Source organism: Blennius ocellaris (genome assembly GCF_963422515.1).
Source record: "Blennius ocellaris genome assembly, chromosome: 6".
Lineage (NCBI taxonomy): Eukaryota > Metazoa > Chordata > Actinopteri > Blenniiformes > Blenniidae > Blennius > Blennius ocellaris.
Window position 1 is genome coordinate 105177 of NC_137655.1, and position 22334 is coordinate 127510.

General features: G+C 55.8%; 1 protein-coding gene across 1 annotated transcript in view; it reads right to left on the bottom strand.

The window, feature by feature from the left end:
• Window positions 1-22334, bottom strand: part of LOC308131347 (titin-like) — a 224561-nt gene that overhangs the window by 98175 nt on the left and 104052 nt on the right. The window contains 25 exon segments of the mRNA XM_080498075.1: window positions 376-884; window positions 887-1108; window positions 1692-1815; window positions 3134-3253; window positions 3255-3277; window positions 4815-4941; window positions 5051-5190; window positions 5619-5885; window positions 6359-6625; window positions 7135-7401; window positions 7551-7677; window positions 7818-7957; window positions 8165-8428; window positions 8607-8873; window positions 8973-9239; window positions 10417-10543; window positions 15246-15385; window positions 15458-15494; window positions 15496-15728; window positions 16899-17177; window positions 17279-17674; window positions 17756-17809; window positions 18950-20509; window positions 20724-20768; window positions 22230-22283. Of these exon segments, the coding sequence (XP_080354201.1) occupies window positions 376-884; window positions 887-1108; window positions 1692-1815; window positions 3134-3253; window positions 3255-3277; window positions 4815-4941; window positions 5051-5190; window positions 5619-5885; window positions 6359-6625; window positions 7135-7401; window positions 7551-7677; window positions 7818-7957; window positions 8165-8428; window positions 8607-8873; window positions 8973-9239; window positions 10417-10543; window positions 15246-15385; window positions 15458-15494; window positions 15496-15728; window positions 16899-17177; window positions 17279-17674; window positions 17756-17809; window positions 18950-20509; window positions 20724-20768; window positions 22230-22283 (6056 nt within the window).

Here is a 22334-nt window from a genome sequence, read left to right on the forward strand (position 1 = left end):
CTCAACAGTAACGGTTCCCAACAGTAACGGTTCTCAACAGTAACGGTTCTCAACAGTAACGGTTCTCAGCAGTAACGGTTCTCAACAGTAACGGTTCCCAACAGTAACGGCTCTCAACAGTAACGGTTCCCAACAGTAACGGTTCTCAACAGTAACGGTTCTCAACAGTAAACGGTTCCCAACAGTAACGGTTCTCAACAGTAACGGTTCTCAACAGTAACGGTTCTCAACAGTAACGGTTCTCAACAGTAACGGTTCTCAACAGTAACGGTTCTCAACAGTAACGGTTCCCAACAGTAACGGTTCCCAACAGTAACGGTTCCCAACAGTAACGGTTCTCAACAGTAACGGTTCTCAACAGTAACAGTTCCCAACAGTAACGTCCGTACGGCGTCCCTGCCGTCCCCACGGAGACTTGTCCCAGCCCTTCAGAGGACGGCGTCCCTCCCGTCCCCACAGAGACCCGTCCCAGCCCTTCAGAGGACGGCGTCCCTCCCGTCCCCACGGAGACTTGTCCCAGCCCTTCAGAGGACGGCGTCCCTCCCGTCCCCACAGAGACCCGTCCCAGCCCTTCAGAGGACGGCGTCCCTCCCGTCCCCACGGAGACTTGTCCCAGCCCTTCAGAGGACGGCGTCCCTCCCGTCCCCACAGAGACCCGTCCCAGCCCTTCAGAGAACGGCGTCCCTGCCGTCCCCACAGAGACCCGTCCCAGCCCTTCAGAGGACGGCGTCCCTGCCGTCCCCACAGAGACCCGTCCCAGCCCTTCAGAGGACGGCGTCCCTCCCGTCCCCACAGAGACCCGTCCCAGCCCTTCAGAGGACGGGAGGACCAGAGGTACTCACGCTCCACGTTGAGGAAGCAGGACGTCTTGAACTCCTTGGCGCGCAGCCGTACGTCCGCGCGTCGTCCGGCGTGCAGCCGTGGATGATCAGCGCCCTGCGGCGTCCGTCCACCACCATCTCGTACTTCTTGGTCTTGCGGATGTCCTGGCCGTCCCGGGACCAGCGCACCTCGGCGTTCTCCCGGGACACCTGGCACTCCAGCGTGGCCGTGGCCTCCTCCTCCACCGTCTGGTCCTCCAGCGGCTTGGTGAACTCCACCGGGGGCTCTGGGGGGGGGGGGGGGGGGGGGGGGGGGGGGGGGGTCAGCACGACGGGGGAGGGGGCGGGGCTTACCTCTGCACTGTGTGGTGGGGGCGGGGCCTACCTCTGCACTGTGTGTGTGTGGGGGGGGGCGGGGCCTACGTCTGCACTGTGTGTGTGTGTGGGCGGGGGCCTACCTCTGCACTGTGTGTGTGTGGGCGGGGCCTACCTCTGCACTGTGTGTGTGTGGGGGGGGCGGGGCCTTCCTCTGCACTGTGTGTGTGTGTGGGGGGGCGGGGCCTACCTCTGCACTGTGTGTGTGTGTGGGCGGGGCCTACCTCTGCACTGTGTGTGTGTGGGCGGGGCCTACCTCTGCACTGTGTGTGTGTGGGGGGGGGGGGGGGGCCTTCCTCTGCACTGTGTGTGTGTGGGGGGGGGGCGGGGCCTACCTCTGCACTGTGTGTGTGTGTGGGGGCGGGGCCTACCTCTGCACTGTGTGTGTGGGCGGGGCCTACCTCTGCACTGTGTGTGTGTGGGCGGGGCCTACCTCTGCACTGTGTGTGTGTGGGCGGGGCCTACCTCTGCACTGTGTGTGTGGGCGGGGCCTACCTGTGACGGTGAGGCTGGCCTCCGTCTGGAAGTCCTTGGCGGTCAGTTGGACCTGACCCGCCTCGTCCAGCTGGACGTCCCTCAGCGTCAGACTGTGGACTTTGCCCTCCACCTTCAGCACCACCTGCAGGTTCACAACTCCGTCAGACACTCAGCCTGTCTGGGCGGTTCCCTGCTGTGTCGCCATGGAAACCGGCCCTTTGATAGGGACGTTTCTCCCTGAGCTGTGTCTGTCAGGTCCACAACGTTAGTGGTGATTCACGGGGCCTAATCTCACACACACACACACACACACACACACACACACACACACACACACACACACACACACACACACACACACACACACACACACACACACACACACACACACACACACACACACACACACACACTGGCAGCTCAGGCAGCTGCACTTCGTACCCGATTTAAACCATTCGACTTCTGACGCCTGACAGCAGACTTCACCTCCATAACTCCAGTCAGACACGTGTGTGTGTGTGTGTGTGTGTGTGTGTGTGTGTGTGTGTGTGTGTGTGTGTGTGTGTGTGTGTGTGTGTGAGTGATTAACAACACATTCAGTCTCCCTCTGACACATGAAGCTGCTTCGTGTTTTAATGTTTTCTGTTTTGTTAAAGACACACTGACTAGGAGGAGAGTATCAGAGTATCAGAGTATCAGAGTATCAGAGTATCAGAGTATCAGAGTATCAGAGAGCATCAGAGTATCAGAGTATGAGAGTATCAGAGAGTATCAGAGTATGAGAGTATCAGAGAGTATCACAGAGTATCTCTCAGCTGAACTCTGCTGAGCCTGAATCCTGCCTGAAGTTTGACCTTTGACCTGCGTTCAGTTACCAAAGCAGAGCCGCCATATGGTTCTGTCCTCTGATTGGTGGAAGAGGTGCGAAGTGAACATGCCTGTGTCCCGACATGTAACACACACACACACACACACACACACACACACACACACACACACACACACACACACACACACACACACACACACACACACACACACACACACACACACACACACACACACACACACACACACACACACACTCCTGCTCTGGTAAAAATAACCTGCAGAACCGCTGTCAGGGCAGAAAAACCTGCGTGCCTGGTCTTACAAAACCAGGATCAATCCCCGATCTGCAGCAGGACCTTATATGAAGACCTGGAGGGTCTGGGAGGCCAGGACCAGGACTAGGATCATGGACCATAAATGAAGACCTGAAGAGTACCAGTACCGGTACCAGGCCCAGTCCCAGGCCCAGACCCAGTCCCAGGCCCAGGCCCAGGCCCAGTCCCAGGCCCAGACCCAGTCCCAGGCCCAATACCCAGGCCCAGGCCCAGGCCCAGGCCCAGACCCAGACCCAGGCCCAGGCCCAGGCCCAGGCCCAGACCCAGTCCCGTGTGGTGCGGTTGTGGACTCACCCGGTCACTGGGGTCCAGCTTGGCCCCCCCCAGCAGCCACTGGACGGGGATGTCCTCGTAGGACAGCTCGCACTGGAAGGTGGCGGTCTCGCCGGCGGTCACCGTGGCGTCGCTGAGCGGGCCGCGTCAGGCTGATGACCCGGGCTTTGGGTTGGGGAGAAGACATGGTTAGTCCCCGGACCACCGCAGGTCCACCGTCGTCAGAGTAATCAGAGTAATCAGAGTAATCAGAGTAATCCTCAGAGAGCAGCCCAGTGACGGCGTCCTGCCGGAGCCTCGGGACGACTGCCGGCCGCCGCCGCCTTGGCATTGGGGGGGCCGGCCTCATTAGCATGCAGGGCCAGTGAGGGGCGGGGTCACGACCCCCCCCTGCCAATCACGGCGGCCCGCTCTACAAAAGGCATGTGGCTTCCAAAATAACTGGGGGGAGGGGGGGAGAGGGGGGGGGGGGGAGGGGGGATCGTCTGCTCCTGTCAATCAAACTGCAAAACAAAATCCCTGGAAAAGGAAAATATGGAACCGGAGTGGAGGGAGGCGGAGCCAAGATCCAGACCCAGGACCTGGGCCAAGAACCTGGACCAAGGACCCGGGCCAAGGACCCAGCCCATAGACCCGGGCCAAGGACCCGGGCCAAGGACCCGGGCCCAGGAGGAACTTGAAGTTTTTACAAGCAGCTGCTTCACATGCCGACGCTAAACCGCTAACGAGCCGCGAAGATGAGCTGGAGCTTCTTCTGAGAGCCGCGGCGTTCCAACTCTCCTCTCTACTTCCTCTCTACTTCCTCCTCTCTACTTCCTCTCTACTTCCTCTCTACTTCCTCCTCTCTACTTCCTCTCTACTTCCTCCTCTCTACTTCCTCTCTACTTCCTCCTCTCTACTTCCTCTCTACTTCCTCCTCTCTACTTCCTCTCTACTTCCTCCTCTCTACTTCCTCCTCTCTACTTCCTCTCTACTTCCTCTCTACTTCCTCCTCTCTACTTCCTCTCTACTTCCTCCCTACTTCCTCCCTACTTCCTCTCTACTTCCTCTCTACTTCCTCCTCTCTACTTCCTCCTCTCTACTTCTTCCTCCCTACATCCTCCTCTCTACTTCCTATCTACTTCCTCCCTACTTCCTCCTCTCTACTTCCTCCCTACTTCTTCCTCTCTACTTCTTCCTCCCTACGTCCTCCTCTCTACTTCCTCCTCTCTACTTCCTCCCTACTTCCTCTCTACTTCCTCCTCTCTACTTCCTCTCTACTTCCTCCTCTTTACTTCCTCCCTACTTCTTCTCTACTTCCTCCCTACTTCCTCCTCTCTACTTCTTACTCTCTGCCTCTTCCTCTCCACTTCCTCCTGATGTGTTCACACTGACTTTGATCCGGACCCAAGAGCCGGGTTTTCAAGTGGACCAGGGTTCAGTGGTTTGATCCAGATCAGAGTCTAGGGAGCGTTCACACCGGCTCAGACCAGGTGGACTTTAGCTGAATGTCCCTGAGAGGAGCTCTGGTCTGGACCAAACAGTGGAGCAGGGACCTGGGTCCCTGGGTCCCTGGCGGCTCGAGACTAGAACCTGTTGGACAGGCAAACCGTGAGACAAAGCTGGAGGGACGAAGCCGCCAGAGCCTGCAGATTGTCCACCCTGAGGCCCTGGGTGTCCTCGTCTCTGCGGCGTCTCCCGGCGAAGGATGTCTTTGAGATACCTTTGACTCGCAGATGAGCTGAAGATTTGGCGTTGGCGGCTGAGAAGTCCACGCTTCCCGCCATGTCCATTTTGCAGTTGTAGAGGATCAAAGTGTGGCGAGGGCCTTCCTCTTTGATCTCCATGTCCTGAAAACAAACACCCGGACAGACTTTAACAGTTTGCCGTCACGGTGCCGGAGGGGGGTGGAGGACGGCGAAGACCACAAGGAAGAACTGCCGCAGGGTTTGGTCTTACGGCGGACGGGTGGAGCGTCTCGCCCTTCAGCTTCCAGATGGCGTGGAGGTCGTCCTCCGAGATCTCTGTCTCAAACTTGGCTGTCTCCTTCTCAGTGACCTCCAAACTGTAGAGCGGGCGGAGGACCTTGATGTCCCGCTCTGGAGGGAAACAGCAGACACCCGTCCACACAAACATGAGACAGACAGACAGGACAGCTTCAAGGACTCAGATGATCGGTGGAGGACGCTGGTGGACGTCAAGTAGTGGAGACATGAAGATACCGACATATGGAGACGTGGAGACGTGAAGATATGGAGACATGAAGACATGGAGACATGGAGACATGAAGACATGGAGACATGGAGACATGAAGACATGGAGACATGGAGACATGTAGATATGGAGACATGAAGACATGGAGACATGAAGACATGTAGATATGGAGACATGAAGACATGCAGACACGAAGATATGGAGACATGAAGACATTAATACATGGAGACATGTAGACAGAGACACGATGAGGTGGCAGTCTGGCGGAGGTTGCCGGTTCGGCGCCGCAGGGCGGACCGGGACGACCCGTTACCTTCGATGTTCAGGCTGGCCGTGGTTTTGTCGGTGCCACAGTCACAGGTGTATGTCCCCATGTCCTTGCGGGCGGCCTTCCTGAGGACCAGCGAGCGCTTGCGGCCGTCCACCTGCAGGACCACGTTCTTGGAGGGAAAGATCTCGTCCCCGTCCTTGAACCAGTGGACCTCGGCGGTGGCTTTGCTGAGCTCACAGGGCAGGACGACCTCGTCCTTCTCCACCGCCGTGTAGTCCTGCAGCTTGACGGTGAAGTACAGGTCGCCCTCTGGAAACACAGCCAGCAGCTCAGAACCACCGGCAGGACAGACCTGGCAACACCTGACAGACCTGGCAACACCTGACAGACCTGGCAACACCTGACACTGTCGGCCAACAACCAGAAACAACAGTGTTGTTGTTGTTGTTGTGTTTTAGCTGTGGACCGCGGAGACAAGAACCTCCCAGATCAACATGGTTTCCAGTGAAGAGGAAGGTTGAACGTTTGAAGCTTCCTGGACTTCCTGTCCACTGCGGGGCAAACAGGAAGTCCTGAACTCTGCGAAGCCGTCGTCACTTCCTCTTCAGTGGAAAGTCAAAGTGACCAGAAGTCCAGGATGCGGTTCCTCGCCAGACGCTGACTCAGCGTCATGTCCTGGATTGTCTCTCTCGTCTTTCTTTGCTGATCTGTCCTGAACCTTCAGTGTTTACTGATCTCAGTCCACAGACTGCTGCCCCCTGCTGGGACTGACCGGTACTGACCCAGCACGGTGAGCATGGCCTCGCACGCCTTCCCCATGGCCTCCACCTTGATCATGGAGGTGTCGTCAGTCGTCACCTCCTTGAAGGTCAGCATGTGCACCTTGCCCTCCTCCGACATGTGCACCACCCTGCTGGGGTGGAGCCGCACGTCGTTCCTGTACCAGACCACCGGCACTCTGTCGTGAGACAGTTCCACGCTGAACGCCGCCGTCTCGCGCTCCTTCACCGTCACGTCTTTGATCGGTTTGACGAACTCAAGACGGATTCCTGACGAGAAACCATATTCAGAAAGATCAACAGAGGGTGGAGACGTGGGGCGGAGCTTCTGGTGGAGGAAGGTGTGGTCAGGGGCCTGTACTACCACTGCTGTAGTCCAGGGGCCTGTACTACCACTGCTGTAATCCAGGGGCCTGTACTACCACTGCTGTAGTCCAGGGGCCTGTACTACCACTGCTGTAATCCAGGGGCCTGTACTACCACTGCTGTAGTCCAGGGGCCTGTACTACCACTGCTGTAGTCCAGGGGCCTGTACTACCACTGCTGTAATCCAGGGGCCTGTACTACCACTGCTGTAAACCAGGTAACTTCAGGATTAACTCTGGTTTTCTCTTATCTCGGTACCAGATATCCTGGTATGTTAATCCCAGGTCATAGCACAGCCCCTGGTAAAGACGTTGAGGGAACCGTAGTCAGACAGGTTTGGAGGGTTCCTGGAGAACCCTTCCCCAGAGCTCATGACGGTCCAATACCCGTCAGACCATTTTGACTCCATTTACCTTTGATCATCAACTTCCCAGACGTCCTCTTGTCTTCAGCCTCAAACATGTACTTGGCTTCGTCTTCGTATTGGGCAGATCTTATGATCAGACTGTGTCTGTTTCCGTCCACAAGAAGCTCAAACTTCTCGTCGTTCATCAAGTCCTGAGATCCCTTCAGCCAACGGAAACTTTTTGGCTCCCGGGAAATTTCCACTTCGAATTTGGCCTCGTCCTTTTCGTAAACATGCACGTCTGCCAGCGGCGTGATAAAGGACACGGGGACCTCTGCGGATTCAGACACAAGGGGTTAATGTCAGAGTCTCGGGGATCAGCTGGTTTCTCTCTGAGCCAATGGTTCGGTGCTTTACGATCTCTCTAAGGATGTAGTGAGGAGAGCTCCGCGCTGGATAAGAAGCCAGGAAGCTAACGCTCACCCTTCACTTTCAGGTTCGCCGAACACTTGGCGTTGGCGGCGCTGAACGCCACCTCGCCTGTCTGAGGAACTCTGCAGTTGTACAAGACCAGCGTGTGTTTGGCACCGTCCTCCACGATCTCCACGTCCTGCAGGCGGCCAACAGACGTCAACATTTGAAACTCAGATCCAGAGGAATCAGAGAGAAGTCACGGGACGGCTGAAGCTACCGACACCCAGAGGAAACGTGACCACAGCTAAGAGTAGACACAGAGGAAACGGCACGTACAGCGGACGGACTGAGGACTTCTCCGTTCAGTCTCCACTGGCCATGGACGTCGTCCTCGCTGAGCTCCACCTCGAACCGAGCCGTCTCTCCGTCAAACACCTCCACGCCATACATCGGACGAACCACCTTGATGTGGCGCGCTGGCGTTTAAGAGAGGAAACAAACGTCCTTACACACACACACACAAAGACGTCCAAGACAGACATTTAAAACACACACAGAGACACAGGTGGGCTTGTTCTCCGGCACTCGGACCGGCGCGCTGGTTAAGAGGTGATGGAGCTACGTTAGGAGGCCGGCGAGGTCAGGTGGGGGGGTGGATTACTACCCAAGAAGACATACTTTACCTTCGATGTGAAGCACTGCTGTGGTCTTGTCCGTCCCACAGTCACACACATACTGTCCTTTGTCTTTATCTCCGACCTTCTTGATAACCAGCGCTCTGCGTTTACCCTCGGCTCTGACGGCAACCCCGTTAGAGGGCTTGACCTCCGCCTCGTTGTGGTACCACATGACCTCCACGTCTTTGTTGAGCTCACAATCGAGAACCACCTGGTCTTTCTCCACTGCAGTGTAGTCCTGCAGCTTTACCGTGAAGTAGGCGTCACCCTCTGGAAGGGGGACAATTTATTTGGGGTGACATGAAGAGACAGGATGTGGAGCAAAGACAGAACACGTGACGGACGTTGGGCGTGGAGGAACAACACAACGGAGACAAACACACAACGAGAACTTTGTCGGGAAGAAGAGACACTGGCTGGAAGGACAGAGGACGGACTCTTGGTTTACCTATGACCGTCAGGTTGGCCATGGAAGGCATGCCTTTGGCCTCCGCTTTGATTTGGCAGGTATCGTCCAGAGTCACCTCCCGTATTTCTAGCACGTGTTTCTTCCCGTCCGCGTGAATCACGACCGTTCTGCTGGGGTGGATTTTGGCGTCGTTCCTGTACCAGGTCACGGGGATGTCCTCGTGCGAGAGCTCCAGCTCGAATCGAGCCGTCTTGCCCTCCTTGACAGTTTGGTCTTTTATCGGCGAGATAAATTTGAGCCTGATGCCTGGAAAGGTGTTGATGAAACATGAGCGTACACGGTGAGCTCAATGGGAACAGGCTGATGTTGAGTGGAAACCTTCAGCGCCGGCGGCGGAGCACTTACCCTCTACTGTCAGTCGGGCCTTGGAGGATTTGCCCAGAACCTCAACAGTGTATTCGTCTTCGTCGTCAAACTCACAACAGTTAATGATCAGCATGTGCTTCTTTCCATCATCGATGATGTCAAACTTTTGGTCGGGGGTGATGATGTCCGCCCCTCGGTACCACATGACCTTAGCCACATCCTTCGTGATGCTGCACTCAAAGATGGCCTGTTTCTTTTCAGGCACCGTAACGTCTTTCAGCGGGACAACAAAGTCCATCTCCATTTCTGGATATGAAAAGTGACAGCAGGGACAAGAACATCAACAACACAACTGGACACACACAACAACAACAACAACAACAACAACAACAACAACAACAACAACAGTCCATTTCCAGAAGCCAGTTCATCTCAGCAGAACCAACCATGTCCATTTACAAGTCCAGACGTCCTCTGAGTGGGACAGAGGGGACGACTGAGGGATCGACCACAGAAACACCAGCTGTTGACGGAACCATCGATCTCACAGGATCAACCAGGAGTCCAGAGGAGACGTCAAGGGACTGGAAGCAACCCTCAAAGTGAAGGGACACCATCTCCACGGCAACAAGAGACAATCAAGGAAGATGAAGTCTTCTATTTCTTCTTCTTCTTCTTCTTCGGGACACTCGGAGTCGGTCGAGAACTCCGGCAGCTCTTCTTCCTTCTTCAGACTGTTTTCGCTGCGTTTTGTTTTTACATCTCAAGTGGTTGGAGGGACAAACAACCTGGTGGACGCTGGAGGGACAAACAACCTGGTGGACGCTGGAGGGACAAACACCCTGGTGGACGCTGGAGGGACAAACAACCTGGTGGACGCTGGAGGGACAAACAACCTGGTGGACGCTGGAGGGACAAACAACCTGGTGGACGCTGGAGGGACAAACACCCTGGTGGACGCTGGAGGGACAAACACCCTGGTGGACGCTGGAGGGACAAACACCCTGGTGGACGCTGGAGGGACAAACACCCTGGTGGACGCTGGAGGGACAAACACCCTGGTGGACGCTGGAGGGACAAACACCCTGGTGGACGCTGGTTCAACCGATGAACTGGCCACTTGGCAACACAAGACGTTTGTGAACACAGAATTGGAAAACATGGAACAACTCCATTTTTGAGAACAAAAGAAGAAATGGGTGGAGCGACCCCACAAACAGAACAAGAACCACAACAGAGAACAGAACAAACACAAGAGTCATGACAAACGATCGACATCAGCGGAACTCGATCCCACATGGAAACACTTCTTGTCCTTCTGAGCTGCGAGAACGTTCACAAGCCGTCCCTTCATCTCGCCACGCCGCTAGATGAAGGTCTAAGGTCTGCGTCTTGTGCCACAAGGCTTTATTTCCCTGTTTGCTGACCTCACACCTTTATTCTGGCGGCGGCACGACGCACCCCGTCCCGGACCGAGCCCTACCTTTGACGTTGAGCATGGCGGAGGTGAGGGCGTTCAGCGCCTGGTAGGACACTTCCCCGGCCTGGTCCAGCGAGCAGTTCTTCAGCAGCAGTCTGCGCACGCCGCGCTCCATCTGGATGTCGCAGGTCTGAACACATTGACAAGTCCTTGTAATGCAGGAATAACGAGCACTTCAGCCAGACCACGAAGACCCGAGTCCTCACAGTGGACGGGGTCTTCGTGGTCTTCGGGTGGGTGTTGGCCGTGTGGAGGAGCGACATGAACGTTCTGACAGAACGCTGCTAGAATGTTCCTGGACCAACTGATCAAACCAGTAACTGGTCAAGACACACTAAACTAACTCATCAAGCATTTCTACACTGAGTCCAGCAAAACGCTTCTGTGCCACAGGTCAGTCCACGGTAGCCACTGACCACGTACTGGTGTGGTCCTACTGTGGCTGGAGGGGACCAGGTGGTGACCAGGTGGTGACCAGGTGGTGACCAGGTGGTCCTAATGTCGTGGCTGGAGGTGACCAGGTGGTGACCAGGTGGTGACCAGGTGGTCCTAATGTTGTGGCTGGAGGTGACCAGGTGGTCCTAATGTCGTGGCTGGAGGGGACCAGGTGGTGACCAGGTGGTGACCAGGTGGTGACCAGGTGGTCCTAATGTTGTGGCTGGAGGTGACCAGGTGGTCCTAATGTCGTGGCTGGAGGTGACCAGGTGGTCCTAATGTCGTGGCTGGAGGTGACCAGGTGGTGACCAGGTGGTGACCAGGTGGTCCTAATGTTGTGGCTGGAGGTGACCAGGTGGTGACCAGGTGGTGACCAGGTGGTCCTAATGTCGTGGCTGGAGGTGACCAGGTGGTGACCAGGTGGTTCTAGTGTTACCAGGTGGTCCTAATGTTACCAGGTGGTCCTAATGTTACCAGGAGGTCCTAGTGTTACCAGGTGGCCCTAGTGTGACCAGGAGGTCCTAGTGTTACCAGGTGGTCCTAGTGTTACCAGGTGGTCCTAGTGTTACCAGGTGGTCCTAGTGTGACCAGGTGGTCCTAATGCTACCAGGTGGTCCTAGTGTTACCAGGTGGTCCTAGTGTTACTAGGTGGTCCTAATGTTACCAGGTGGTCCTAATGCTACCAGGTGGTCCTAGTGTTACCAGGTGGTCCTAATGTTACCAGGTGGTCCTAGTGTGACCAGGTGGTCCTAATGTTACCAGGTGGTTCTAGTGTTACCAGGTGGTCCTAGTGTTACCAGGTGGTCCTAATGTTACCAGGTGGTTCTAGTGTTACCAGGTGGTCCTAGTGTGACCAGGTGGTCCTAATGTTACCAGGTGGTCCTAATGTTACCAGGTGGTCCTAGTGTTACCAGGTGGTCCTAATGTTACCAGGTGGTTCTAGTGTTACCAGGTGGTCCTAGTGTGACCAGGTGGTCCTAATGCTACCAGGTGGTCCTAGTGTGACCAGGAGGTCCTAGTGTTACCAGGTGGTCCTAGTGTTACCAGGTGGTCCTAGTGTGACCAGGTGGTCCTAATGCTACCAGGTGGTCCTAGTGTTACCAGGTGGTCCTAGTGTTACTAGGTGGTCCTAATGTTACCAGGTGGTCCTAATGCTACCAGGTGGTCCTAGTGTGACCAGGTGGTCCTAGTGTGACCAGGTGGTTCTAGTGTTACCAGGTGGTCCTAGTGTTACCAGGTGGTCCTAATGTTACCAGGTGGTTCTAGTGTTACCAGGTGGTCCTAGTGTGACCAGGTGGTCCTAATGTTACCAGGTGGTCCTAATGTTACCAGGTGGTCCTAGTGTTACCAGGTGGTCCTAATGTTACCAGGTGGTTCTAGTGTTACCAGGTGGTCCTAGTGTGACCAGGTGGTCCTAATGCTACCAGGTGGTCCTAGTGTGACCAGGAGGTCCTAGTGTTACCAGGTGGTCCTAGTGTTACCAGGTGGTCCTAGTGTGACCAGGTGGTCCTAATGCTACCAGGTGGTCCTAGTGTTACCAGGTGGTCCTAGTGTTACTAGGTGGTCCTAATGTTACCAGGTGGTCCTAATGCTACCAGGTGGTCCTAGTGTGACCAGGTGGTCCTAGTGTGACCAGGTGGTCCTAATGCTACCAGGTGGTCCTAGTGTTACCAGGTGGTCCTAATGTTACCAGGTGGTCCTAATGTTACCAGGTGGTCCTAGTGTTACTAGGTGGTCCTAATGTTACCAGGTGGTCCTAATGCTACCAGGTGGTCCTAGTGTTACCAGGTGGTCCTAATGTTACCAGGTGGTCCTAATGCTACCAGGTGGTCCTAGTGTTACCAGGTGGTCCTAATGCTACCAGGTGGTCCTAGTGTTACCAGGTGGTCCTAGTGTTACCAGGTGGTCCTAATGTTACCAGGTGGTCCTAGTGTTACCAGGAGGTCCTAGTGTTACCAGGTGGTCCTAATGTTACCAGGAGGTCCTAATGTTACCAGGTGGTCCTAGTGTTACTAGGTGGTCCTAATGTTACCAGGTGGTCCTAATGTTACCAGGTGGTCCTAATGTTACCAGGTGGTCCTAGTGTTACCAGGTGGTCCTAATGCTACCAGGTGGTCCTAGTGTTACCAGGTGGTCCTAGTGTTACCAGGTGGTCCTAATGTTACCAGGTGGTCCTAATGCTACCAGGTGGTCCTAGTGTTACCAGGAGGTCCTAGTGTTACCAGGTGGTCCTAATGTTACCAGGAGGTCCTAATGTTACCAGGTGGTCCTAGTGTTACTAGGTGGTCCTAATGTTACCAGGTGGTCCTAATGTTACCAGGTGGTCCTAATGCTACCAGGTGGTCCTAGTGTTACCAGGTGGTCCTAATGCTACCAGGTGGTCCTAGTGTTACCAGGTGGTCCTAGTGTTACCAGGTGGTCCTAATGTTACCAGGTGGTCCTAATGCTACCAGGTGGTCCTAGTGTTACCAGGTGGTCCTAGTGTTACCAGGTGGTCCTAATGTTACCAGGTGGTCCTAATGCTACCAGGTGGTCCTAGTGTTACCAGGTGGTTCTAGTGTTACCAGGAGGTCCTAGTGTTACCAGGTGGTCCTAATGTTACCAGGTGGTCCTAATGTTACCAGGAGGTCCTAGTGTTACCAGGTGGTTCTAGTGTTACCAGGAGGTCCTAGTGTTACCAGGAGGTCCTAATGTTACCAGGAGGTCCTAGTGTTACCAGGTGGTTCTAGTGTTACCAGGTGGTCGTAATGTGACCAGGTGGTCCTAGTGTTACCAGGTGGTCCTAGTGTTACCAGGTGGTCCTAATGTTACCAGGTGGTCCTAGTGTTACCAGGAGGTCCTAGTGTTACCAGGTGGTTCTAGTGTTACCAGGTGGTCGTAATGTGACCAGGTGGTCCTAGTGTTACCAGGTGGTCCTAGTGTTACCAGGAGGTCCTAGTGTTACCAGGTGGTTCTAGTGTTACCAGGTGGTCCTAATGTTACCAGGAGGTCCTAGTGTTACCAGGTGGTTCTAGTGTTACCAGGTGGTCCTAATGTTACCAGGTGGTCCTAGTGTTACCAGGTGGTCCTAGTGTTACCAGGTGGTCCTAATGTTACCAGGTGGTCCTAATGCTACCAGGTGGTCCTAGTGTTACCAGGTGGTCCTAGTGTTACCAGGTGGTCCTAATGTTACCAGGTGGTCCTAATGCTACCAGGTGGTCCTAGTGTTACCAGGTGGTTCTAGTGTTACCAGGAGGTCCTAGTGTTACCAGGTGGTCCTAGTGTTACCAGGAGGTCCTAGTGTTACCAGGTGGTCCTAATGTTACCAGGTGGTCCTAATGTTACCAGGAGGTCCTAGTGTTACCAGGTGGTTCTAGTGTTACCAGGTGGTCCTAATGTTACCAGGAGGTCCTAGTGTTACCAGGTGGTTCTAGTGTTACCAGGTGGTTCTAGTGTTACCAGGAGGTCCTAGTGTTACCAGGAGGTCCTAATGTTACCAGGAGGTCCTAGTGTTACCAGGAGGTCCTAGTGTTACCAGGTGGTCCTAGTGTTACCAGGTGGTCCTAATGTTACCAGGTGGTCCTAGTGTTACCAGGTGGTCCTAGTGTTACCAGGTGGTTCTAGTGTTACCAGGAGGTCCTAGTGTTACCAGGAGGTCCTAGTGTTACCAGGTGGTTCTAGTGTTACCAGGAGGTCCTAGTGTTACCAGGAGGTCCTAATGTTACCAGGAGGTCCTAGTGTTACCAGGAGGTCCTAGTGTTACCAGGTGGTCCTAGTGTTACCAGGTGGTCCTAATGTTACCAGGTGGTCCTAGTGTTACCAGGTGGTCCTAGTGTTACCAGGAGGTCCTAGTGTTACCAGGTGGTTCTAGTGTTACCAGGTGGTCGTAATGTGACCAGGTGGTCCTAGTGTTACCAGGAGGTCCTAGTGTTACCAGGTGGTTCTAGTGTTACCAGGTGGTCGTAATGTGACCAGGTGGTCCTAGTGTTACCAGGAGGTCCTAGTGTTACCAGGTGGTCCTAATGTTACCAGGTGGTCCTAGTGTTACCAGGAGGTCCTAGTGTTACCAGGAGGTCCTAGTGTTACCAGGTGGTTCTAGTGTTACCAGGTGGTCGTAATGTGACCAGGTGGTCCTAGTGTTACCAGGAGGTCCTAGTGTTACCAGGTGGTCCTAATGTTACCAGGTGGTCCTAGTGTTACCAGGAGGTCCTAGTGTTACCAGGAGGTCCTAGTGTTACCAGGTGGTTCTAGTGTTACCAGGTGGTCGTAATGTGACCAGGAGGTCCTAATGTTACCAGGAGGTCCTAGTGTTACCAGGAGGTCCTAGTGTTACCAGGTGGTCCTAATGCTACCAGGTGGTCCTAGTGTTACCAGGTGGTCCTAATGTGACCAGGTGGTCCTAATGTGGCCCGTCTTACCGGGGTTCTCATGAGAACCTCTCCTCGGAGCCTCCACTCTCCAGGAACGTCGTCCTCGGAGATCTCGGCCTCGAAGGCGGCGTCCTCCTTCTCGGTGACCTCCAGACTGACCAGCGGCCTCAGCAGCTCCGCCTCCCGTTCTGAGGACGAGGGGACAAGTTGGTCCTCCGCCCAGCGGGGGGGCGGCAGTGAGCGGGGGGAGAGGGACCCACCTCCCAGCGTCAGCTTGGCGGTGTAGAGGCGGCCCTCCCACCTCCAGGGCGTACTCCGCCACGTCCTCGGGCTGGCAGTTGTTGATGGTGACCGTCAGCTCCTTGCCCTCCTTCTTCACCTCCACCTTGTCGGACGGAAGCACCTCGCTCTCGCCCTTCAGCCACTTCCAGTTGGGCGTGTCCTTGAACAGCTCGCACCTGAAGGTGGCGGCGGCCTTGGGCTTGACGTGCTGGTCCCTCAGAGGCTTCACGATCCAGTCCTTGATGATCTCTGGGGGGGGGGGGGGGGGGGGGGGGGGCAGGGGGGGGGGGGCACTTTCACTTTCTGCTGCTCAACGTCACAAGTGACACGCTGTCGTGTCACCTCCCCCTCTACCTCCTCTACCTCCTCCTGTACCCCTCTACCTCCTCTACCTCCCCCTCTACCTCCTCTACCTCCTCCTGTACCCCTCTACCTCCTCTACCTCCCCCTCTACCTCCTCTACCTCCTCCTGTACCCCTCTACCTCCTCTACCTCCCCCTCTACCTCCTCTACCTCCTCCTGTACCCCTCTACCTCCTCTACCTCCCCCTCTACCTCCTCCTGTACCCCCTCTACCTCCCCCTCTACATCTTCTACCTCCTCCTCTACCCCCTCTACCTCCTCTACCTCCCCCTCTACATCTTCTACCTCCTCCTCTACCCCCTCTACCCCCCTCTACCTCCCCCTCTACATCTTCTACCTCCTCCTCTACCTCCTCCTGTACCCCCTCTACCTCCCCCTCTACATCTTCTACCTCCTCCTCTACCTCCTCCTGTACCTCCTCTACCTCCCCCTCTACATCTTCTACCTCCTCCTCTACCCCCTCTACCCCCTCTTCCTCCCCCTCTACATCTTCTACCTCCTCCTCTACCCCCTCTACCTCCTCTACCTCCCCCTCTACATCTTCTACCTCCTCCTGTACCCCCTCTACCTCCTCTACCCCCTCTACCTCCCCCTCTACATCTTCTACCTCCTCCTCTACCTCCCCTCTACCTCCTCCTCCCTCTACCTCCTCTACCCCTCTACCTCCTCCTCTACCCCTATACCTCCCCCTCCATCTCCTCCTCCTCTACCACCTCTACCTCCTCTACCTCCCCCTCTACATCTTCTAGCCTCCTCCTCTACCTCCCCTCTACCTCCCCTCTACCTTCCCCTCTACCTCCTCCTCCCCTCTACCTCCTCTACCCCTCTACCTCCTCCTCTACCCCCCTATACCTCCCCCCTCCATCTCCTCCTCCTCTACCACCTCTACCTCCCCCTCTACCTCCTCCTCCTCTACCCCCTCTACCTCCTCCTCCTCTACCCCCTCTACCTCCTCCTCCTCTACCACCTCTACCTCCCCCTCTACCTCCTCTACCTCCTCTACCCCTCTACCCCCTCTACCTCCTCCCTGGAGCATGGTTCCAGAGTGCTGACCCACCGGTGACCTTGACGTTGGTGGACGTCTTCACGTCCTCCTGTCCGTCCACCTGGCAGCTGTAGAGGCCGGCGTCTTCCTCGGTGGCGCCCTGGATGGTGACGGCGTGCTGCATGCCGATGATGTTGATCTGGACTTTGCCCTCCTTCCTCTTCAGCGTCTCTCCGTCCTTCTTCCACACCACGTCCCTCTCCTTGTTCAGCTCGCAGGTGATGTAGAGCGGCTGCCCCTTCAGCGCCGACGTCTCCTCCTCCAGCTCCTTCAGCCACTTCACGGGAAGCTCTGCCGGCACACAGGAAGTGATGTCACGGCGTCCCCCGGGCTCCAGAAGGCGGGGGGGGGGGGGGGGGGGGGGGGGGGGGGGGAGTCCGGCGGGGCCTTACCTTCCACGATGAGCTTGGCGGTGCAGGAGATCTCCTTGCCGGCGTTCTTGGCGACGCAGGTGTACTCGCCGGTGTCGGACAGCTGCACGTCGATGATGTGCAGCGTCCGGTCTTTGCCGTCGGAGGTGAACTTGTGCTTGGGGCTCTCGCGCAGGTTGCTGCCGTCCTTCATCCAGGAAGTGATGGCGGTGGACGGAGACACCTCGCACTCGAAGACGGCGGAGGAGCCGATGGACTCGGCCTCCTGCAGCACGATGTCCTTCAGCTTCTTGATGAACTTCAGGGGGACGGCCTTCAGCTTGAAGCCGCCGAACGGTTCCTCCGGGGGGGAGGGGCCTTTCCCGCCGGGCCGCAGCCCGCGGCCACGCCCCTCTCCGGGAGACGGCGTCTGCTTGGCTGGAACGGACGCAAACGACGTCAACAGACGGGCGAGAGCGAATGTGGACGAGCTGCGAGCGGTGAGGGACGGACACTTACGTTTCAGACCTCGACCTCGCCCTCCTCGCCCCGCCTCCTCCGCCGGCTGGCCCTCTGTCACAAAACAAACACGGCGTTTACTACACGCCCACGCCGCCATCGGCGGGAAGCGACCACGAGACAGGAAGCGGGTTCAGAGACGTACGAGGCGGCTGATGGGAAATGTATGAGGTCATGAGCATGGAATGAAGACAGACAGGTGATTGGACGGTGTGTGACATCAGCGTCCAGGCCTTCATACCGCCGGCGGCGTCAACAACAAACAGGAAGTGACTCGGGGACTCTACGACAAGTTCTACGCGTGGCGAGGACTGTCCACGCCAGCGGACCGCCGGACGCACCAACAACCGAAGCTGTGGAACCTGCCAAGGTTCCGACTGACCATCATCATCATCATCATCATCATCAAGGATGAAGGTCAGACAATCAGCCAATCAGGACGGAGGATTTCCCTGCCGAGACTGAAGACTGTGGTCTCAGGTCCAGTCGACGTGGTTTTTATCGACCGGGAGACGTTGGGGGCGGAGCTTGGCCCCCGCTTTAGGAATATTAGTGGAAAACCCCAGTCAGGGCCCGTTTCCATGGCAACCTTTCAAGTTGTTTTTGCATCGTTGGTTAAGACAAGTTTCACGTTTCCACAGCAACAGCAGAAAACACTGACAAAGGTGGTTTTCATGTCGGGCCACTGGAGGGCGCTGTTGGCCCTTTGAGTAGTGGAGCTGCTTACCATTGTTGTTACTGTCCATCTACTGAGCATGTGCAGAAGAACTATTGACTGTGGCTGTGGTGACCAGGACCAGGACCAGTGGCTCTCAGCTCTGTTGCCGTGGAAACGGACATAAAAAAAACCCACTCGGAAGGTTTTTCCTGTCACTTGAAATGGTTGCCATGGAAACGGGCCGTGGGACAGCGAGTGTTGTCACTTCCTAGACGTGTCGGCAAAACAAACACTCACCGGTACCCTCCCGGTGAGCCGGGACTCTGGTCACGTGACCAGAGGACGGCGCCCCCCGGTGTATGAAGGCACGAGGTGCACATGACAGACGGGACAAACGAGATGGGGGACAACACGAAGACGGGATGGGGACGGCGGGGACCCGCCACACTGAAGCGAGGATGAGGTTTAGATGGAGGCATGGCAGTGAGGATGGGTGGAGGTTATTGGGGGTGGGGTTTCCACCAGTCACCTCTCACCTCTCCGGGCCACCCCGGGCGCCTCCACCGCGCCGTCCTGGGCTCCGCCCTCCCAATCCTCGGTGGGGACCAGCTCCCAGCCCCAGGCCTCCTCCTCCTCCTCTGGCCCCGCCTCCGGCTCGGCTTCCTCCTCCGTCACCTCCTCCTCAGGCTGGGTGGAGACCTTCTTCAGCTGCACGGCACTAGGAGACACCTCCTTCACCAGGGGGATGCTGGTCTTGTCTTCAGGCGAAGGTTTCTTCGGGACCTTCTTGAGAGTCACGGCCTCCACCGATTCTTTGGGCGAGACGCTTTTCAGTTTCTTCTCCACCTCCTTCGGCTTCTTCTCCACCTCCTTCGGCTTCTCCACTTTGGGCGATGGCGTCTTTTTGAGCTCCACCTTCTTCAGCTGCTCGACGGGTTTCAGAGCCACTTCCTCCTTCTCCTCCTTCACTTTCGGTGTGAGTCCTTTCTTCAGCAGCGGAGGCTTTGGTTCCTCGGGAACCTTTGGCTTCTGAGGCGGAGGCACCTTCTTCTCCACCTCCTTCTTCTCCACCTCCTTCTTCTCCACCTCCTTCTTCTCCGGAGCGTCTGGGATCTTGGGTTTCTTGGCCTCCGGTTCAGGTACTTTAGGTTTTTCTTCTGGACTTGGCCGCGGCCGCCGATCAAAGTCCTGGAGGGGTTTCTTCTGCTGGTCTTGTGCTGGTTTCTTCTCTGGCTCCGCCCCCTCCGCCGCCGGCTTGGCGAAGGGCTTCAGCTTGACGACCTCCACCTCCCGCTCTGCTGCAGGGACCTTCTTCACCTTGATGGGGGCTTTGGCCTCAGGCTCCGTCTCGGGGGGTTTCTTCTTGTCCACTGGCTTTGGCGTCGGGGCCGCCGGCTCTTGGACCTCTGGAGGCGGTTGTTCCGCTTTCTTTGGTGGTTCTTTGGGTTCTGCTGTTCGTGGAACCCGGTCTAACTTCTCCAGAGGAGTGAGTCCTCTGCCGGGGCTCTCCTTCTTCTTCTCGGGCTCCTGGTCTGCTATTTGGACCGGTTTGTCAAAGGGTTTCAGCTTCACCACTTGGGGCTCTTCCTCCTCCAGAGGCAGCCTCCTCACCTTCTTGGGCGCCGCGCCCGGCGGCGCCGCTTCCTCCACCCTAGGAGCTTTAGGAGTCTTCTTCAGGGAGACCTTCTCCTCTGGTTTCTCCTCTTTGGGGGCCGGTTTCTGACGGGTCCAGGTCTCTTTGGGAGCCTCTTTCTGCTCCTCTTCTTCAGCCTTCAACACTTCAGGCTTCTTCACAACGTCGGCCTTCTCCCGGGGTCTCCGCTCCTCGGCGGTTCTTCGGGTGGCGACCGAGAACTCCACGTCCTCCACCCGCTGCACCACCTCCTCCACGTGGAGGACCGTGGTCTTGGTGATCGCCTGAGGCTTCGGGTCCGGCTCCACCTCCTTCACGGGAACCGAGGGGATCTTCTTCAGCGTGACGACCTCCTGCTCCTCCTCCACCTCCCTCACGACCCGGGTGGTCTTCCTCAGGGTGGGGATTTCAAACGTCCCCTCCTCCTCCACGTGAACTCTACTCTTTTTGTGCAGAAGCGTTTCTGGGGCAGGGAAGTTTGACGTTACATCACAGGGTGTAGGAACAAGACGACACACACCGACACAACGTCCTCAAACTTCAGGTGGAGCAGAACGAGCAGACGCGACACAGAGACAGAGACCGGGACGGTTCTGCCGGACGGTGATCTAGTGACCTCCAGCTGGAGTGTGACGGAGTGTGTAGGGTGGGACGGTGGACGGCCGTGCTGCTCATACCTTTCTTGACTCCTCCTGGGGTCTGGACCGGTCCTTTGGTTTCACCTGGTGCAGGAGGACAGTTCAGAAGTTCATCAGAGCAAAGCAAGCTGAAGAACAAGAACACTGAGGGACAGAACGCTGGTCAGTCCCGGGTCGGTTCTGCTGGTCGTGTCGTCTCTTATTACCCCGCTACACAAACACAGTCTCACGTAGTCCAGCTTGGTGTGTAAAGAACACAAGGTTCCTGCCCACGGTACGACAGAGACACACGGAACGTATTTCAATGTTTTCTTCCTCTCACAAAAACAGCAAATGACCAAAAGCTGTGATCAGATGGTTGAGACGAGTAGTACCACTGGGCTCCACCAGGTGGTGGCAGCGGACTCTGCAGGACCTCCAACGTCAAAATGTCACTGTCGTGTTTTATTGCTGAGTCGGCAGAATCGCACAACTAAAGAGATATGTCAGTAGAGTCATAGAACTAAAGTGATGAGTCGGCATAATCGCAGAACTAAAGAGAGGAGTCAACAGAATCTTAGAACTGAAGTGACGAGTCGGCAGAGTCAGATAGCTAAAGTGATGAGTCGGCAGAACCACACAGCAAAAATGATGAGTCGGCAGAATCACAGAACTAAACTGACGAGTCGGCAGAATCATAGAACTAAAGTGATGAGTCGGCAGAATCAGATAGCTAAAGTGGTGAGTCGGCAGCAAAAGTGATGAGTCGGCTGAATGATAGAACTAAAGTGATGAGTCGGCAGAAACACACAGCAAAAGTGATGAGTCGGCAGAATGATAGAACTAAAGTGATGAGTCTGCAGAATCATAGAACTAAAGTGACGAGTCGGCATAATATTAGAACTAAAGTGATGAGTCGGCAGAATCTTAGAACTAAAGTGATGAGTCGGCAGAATGATAGAACTAAAGTGATGAGTCGGCAGAAACACACAGCAAAAGTGATGAGTCGGCAGAATGATAGAACTAAAGTGATGAGTCTGTAGAATCATAGAACTAAAGTGATGAGTCGGCAGAACCACACAGCAAAAGTGATGAGTCGGCAGAATCACAGAACTAAAGAGATGAGTCGGCATAATATTAGAACTAAAGTGATGAGTCGGCAGAATCTTAGAACTAAAGTGATGAGTCGGCAGAATGATAGAACTAAAGTGATGAGTCGGCAGAACCACACAGCAAAAGTGATGAGTCGGCAGAATCACAGAACTAAAGAGATGAGTCGGCAGAATATTAGAACTAAAGAGATGAGTCGGCAGAATCACAGAACTAAAGTGATGAGTCGGCAGAATGATAGAACTGAAGTGATGAGTCGGCAGAACCACACAGCAAAAGTGATGAGTCGGCAGAATCACAGAACTAAAGAGATGAGTCGGCAGACAGGTGAGGCGACTGAAGACAGACGAGTCATGCGGACAGAAGAGGACAGACGGGTGGGTCAAAGCGACCCCTGGGGGGGGGTGGGGGGGTAAGACCTGGGGGGGGTGGGGGAGGGGGGGTAAGATGGAGGACCTGTGTCTGCAGCCAGCGGTTCCACTTCTCTCTTCTTCACCACAGCTTCAGCTGCTTGGAGCGTAAAGACAGAAGACATGAAGGACGGGGAGGACAACAGAGACC